Here is a 4,223-nt window from a genome sequence, read left to right on the forward strand (position 1 = left end):
AAAAACGTGATAGAGCTACCTGATTAAGAACATTTGCAGTGCCCTATATAACATGATTACGTTTGTATTATGGTTATCGGCCTCATATATACAAAACCATTATTCCACGAAAAAGGGGCTGGTTGCCTAATTCCGTTACATGAGTAACGGTCAATGGTAGCCACAATTGTTGGCTTTGTCCGGCCTAGCTTTCTGCAAAAAGTAAGGCTCAATAAATAAGTTTTCAACTGCACTTGTATCTCATGTCTGTGTATGATAGGCGTTCGTTTCCATTATATTCTTAGCTAGCATTACGTGGTGGTGGAGAATGAATCTGAAACTAGCTGAACTTCTCGCCCGGCCGACTGTAAAAGGGGAAGAATCTGCAGCTAGCTGTTCTTCTCCTGTGTCCAAAAAGGATATACGTACAGAGACGAAGAAATGAGCTGAGGACATGCATGGAAACATGGCCTTGGAGTCTTGGACAGCTCATGCAAAGCAAAAAAAGTAGTTAGGCACACTGGCCGGAATAGTCCTGACGTAAGACGCAAGGAAAAAGTGGTGACGCTATGATTTGGACATGTCCCGACTTAAGAATTTCCTCGGTGGAACCTTGTACGCATGACACCTGCCTTGCCTAGCTGGCTTCCTCAGGTGTCACCGAGTGGATGAGAATCTTATAAAGTCAAGCAAGTCCACGCCTTCCTTCTTCCACACCACATAGTATCAATTCAAAGCTAAAGTCAATTTCCCTGAACCATCGTAAATCATAGCCTCATCAGACCCAACCCAAGCAAGTAGTAAGACGATGGCAGGCATGTTCTTGGGCTCCGCCCAGGGTGCCGTTGACTCGCTGCTGGGCCGGCTGACATCAGCCCTCGCCGACGAGGCCAGCCTGCTGAGCGGCGTCCGTGCCGACGTCCATTTCATCAAGGACGAGATGGAGAGCATGAACGGCTTCCTGCTGCGCGTGGCGGAGGCCACCGGCGGCAGCGGCGGCGAGGAGGACCACGGCGTCCGCGCCTGGATGAAGCAGGTCGCGGAGGTGGCCTACGCCTCCCAGAACTGCGTCGACCTCTACGCCCGTTGCAACGGCATGGGCACCGCCGCGGGGGACGGACAAGGCGGCTGCGGCATGCTCTTCTTCCTGCGCCGCCTGCCTCGGTTGCTGTGGACGGTGCCCACCCGCCACCGCATCGCGGTGCAGATCCGGGAGCTCAAGGTCCGGTCGCGCGAGGTGGGGGAGAGGAGGCTCAGGTACGGCGTCGAAGCACCTCCGATATCGTCGTCGAGGGGTGCCACTAGCAGGCAGTCGTCGACTGCCGGAGACGATGACGACGGCACCAGCAGGGAGCAGGAGGAAGCCCGGCGGCGTGCTCTGGCCGAGGCCGAGCCCGCCCCGTTCGAAAGCTTCTCTCTTGTCAGGTGGATGACGGAGGACGGAGGCCAGCAGCAGGCCACACCCAGAGTGATTGCACTTGTGGGCAGCATGGGTCTCGAGGACGAAGCTCTTCGTTTCGCCAAGACGGCGTACCTCGATCCATGGGTGGCCAGCTCCTGCTCTCTGGACTGCATGGCCATGATCCAGGCCACAGCAGGAGAGTGCACTCCTGCCCAGTTCCTCCGGGACGCGCTAGCCCAGCTAGACGAGCCCCCGGCACCATCAGAGTCTGCAGCCAGCATCACTGGAACTGGAACTGGAAGAAGGAGGCTCGACGGTGAGCGCCAGCTCGTGGAGAGGCTTCGCCGGCGTCTGCAAGGTAGAAAGTTCCTGCTGCTACTTCGTGACGTCCCAAATTTTTTCCTCTGGCATGGCATCAGGTCTGCCTTCCTCGATGGCGGCTGCGCTCCTGGCAGCGCCATACTGATCACGACGCCGTCCTTTCGGGTGGCCTACTCGTGCCTCCCCTACGAAATGTATGACGTGTCCAACCAAGATTCTGACAGGCATGACTACCTTGCCAGTTTCTACCTGGACAAGGCTGTCGCCCTGGTCACCAACAACACCCGCCAGCAGAGCACGGATCTTGAGCCTGTCCTCAGGACCATCCACAAAAGGCTGGCCCTCCAGACCACCACCTGCAGGCTGTTCATCCAAGCTCTCTACGTCGACCCTAACAAAACCCTAGATGACTTCAAGGTCCTGAGGGACAACCTTGTCCTTGATGATTCGTCCTACTCCGCCTATTCCAACAACCAGAAGCAGGTCATATTGTTTCTGTACAACGGTCTCCCCAGAAGCTGCAAGAACTGCTTGGTGTACCTGAGCATTTTCCCAGAGAGGACTACCTTTAGGCGGACGAGGCTGGTGAGAAGGTGGGCGGCTGAAGGAACGGTGACGAGGAGAGGCAGGCTTAGTGCTCTGGACCAAGCCGAACGCTGTTTCGATATGCTTGTTGCCAGGAGACTCGTTGTGCCCAAGGTCACTGATGTCACCGGGAGGATCAAGAGCTGTGTCATGCATGACTTGATCCACGACCTTGTTACCGAGGTGGCAAGGGACTCTGAGTTTGTTAGCGCCAACCTTCCGCCTGACCTGGCTCATCGCATTTCGATCCGTAATGCGTTCCAGATACAACAAGCTGCACCTGCACAGCAACGCCACATGGCCAGCAGCAGTCGTTCGGCAAAGACATGCTGGAACATTTTCAATCGTTTCTTTAGCTCAGCATCATCAAGTCACCAGGCACAAATTTATAAGCCTGACGCCTTGTTCTTGGATCCGATTCCGCTCTCATCGACTCAGTTGGGTTTGCTGCAAGTGCTCGACCTAGAAGATTGCATGGATTTCAAGGATCACCAGCTGGAGCACATCTGCAACCATGTCTTTCAGCTCAAGTACTTGAGCCTCCGGAACACTGGCATCACAAAACTACCCAAGAAACTTGGCAAGCTCCGTTACCTGGAGACACTGGACATTCGACAAACAAAGGTGCGCGCTTTCCCGAAAAAATCCATTTTCCTTCCAAAGTTAAAGCACCTACTTGCCGGTGTCAAGACTGCTGGCTGCAGAAGCCTCGACGGGATCCAACAAGAAGAATCTTTGCACACTATACAGATGCCCAAGCATATTGGGAGCATGACAGAACTGCAGGTGCTGTCCCATGTTGCGGTTTTTGGCCACGGTGATGAACTCATTGACATTGGCAACCTACTCCAGTTGAGGAAGCTGGGCCTCGTCTTTGATGGATCTCAGAAACCAACCTTCAGGCATTTCTTCCACGCAATAGGGAAGCTGAGCAGATGCCTTCAGTCTTTGTCAATCTGCATCATGTCGAACAATGAGAATTCAGACACAGCTACAGAAATGGAAGAGAGGTTACTCATGCCTCCAAGGTATCTTCGCCATCTACAAGTTAGTGGCATGGTAAATGGATTTACTGATATGGTTAAAGACCTTAGAGAACTTACTAAGATAACAATTCACAAAACTTTCTTGACTCCTGGTGACATTAAAATCATTGGTAGGATCGCTAGATTGAGCTACCTTCGGTTTCGACAGGAGTCATTCAGTGAAAGAACACTCACTTTCAGCAAAGGTGGATTTCAGAATCTCAAGTACCTTGTTATAGATTGCTTAGACGTCATCAGCATCAACTTTGATGAAGAAGCTACTCCTAGTCTGGAGAAGATAATCTGGTATTCCAATGGTACTCAATGCCTCACCGGAATCGAGCAACTTCCAAGCCTCAAGGAGCTTCACCTCACGGGAAACTTCGACAGCGAATCAGTGCAACAAGCGATCACATCAAACATAAACAATCCCATTTTGAAAACAGACTGAATGTGCCTTAGAGGCAGGACCGACCTGTTTGAATATTTCAACTCCACTCAACAGGTTTAATTTTTTTTTGTGTGTTTTGGCTTTAGTTAGTATAGTACTATATATATGTAGTTATGTACCCTGCAAGAATATATCTTTCAAGAGTCTCATTTGGTGCTGATGTATGAGTACTGTAAAAAAAAAACGTTTGTAGACATGTTATGTTAGCTGTAAGCCACATCATTAATTTATTTTCTCACCATTACATGGTGGAGAAAATAACTTAAGCTAGCTGTTCTCTGCCCCATTCCTGAAATTCCAGAAGGGAAAGAATCGGCAGCTGTTCTTCTCCTGTCCAAAAAGCTTATACAGAAGAAGAAGAAAACAGCAGCTTTTTGAGTGATGCCAGCACCTTACATGCGAATATGAATAACATGATAGCTACCTGATTAAGAACATCTGCAGTGCCCTATATAATATG

The 4,223-nt window shown here is 50.9% G+C and overlaps 1 protein-coding gene across 1 annotated transcript; it reads left to right on the forward strand.

The window, feature by feature from the left end:
• The first annotated feature begins 787 nt into the window (after positions 1 to 787).
• On the forward strand, positions 788 to 3,763 carry LOC136480099 (disease resistance protein PIK6-NP-like). Its single transcript, XM_066477753.1, has one exon. The coding sequence runs from the start codon at positions 788 to 790 to the stop codon at positions 3,761 to 3,763; it is 2,976 nt and encodes a 991-aa protein (XP_066333850.1).
• Positions 3,764 to 4,223: the final 460 nt, after the last annotated feature.

Source organism: Miscanthus floridulus, chromosome 9 (assembly GCF_019320115.1).
Source record: "Miscanthus floridulus cultivar M001 chromosome 9, ASM1932011v1, whole genome shotgun sequence".
NCBI lineage: Eukaryota > Viridiplantae > Streptophyta > Magnoliopsida > Poales > Poaceae > Miscanthus > Miscanthus floridulus.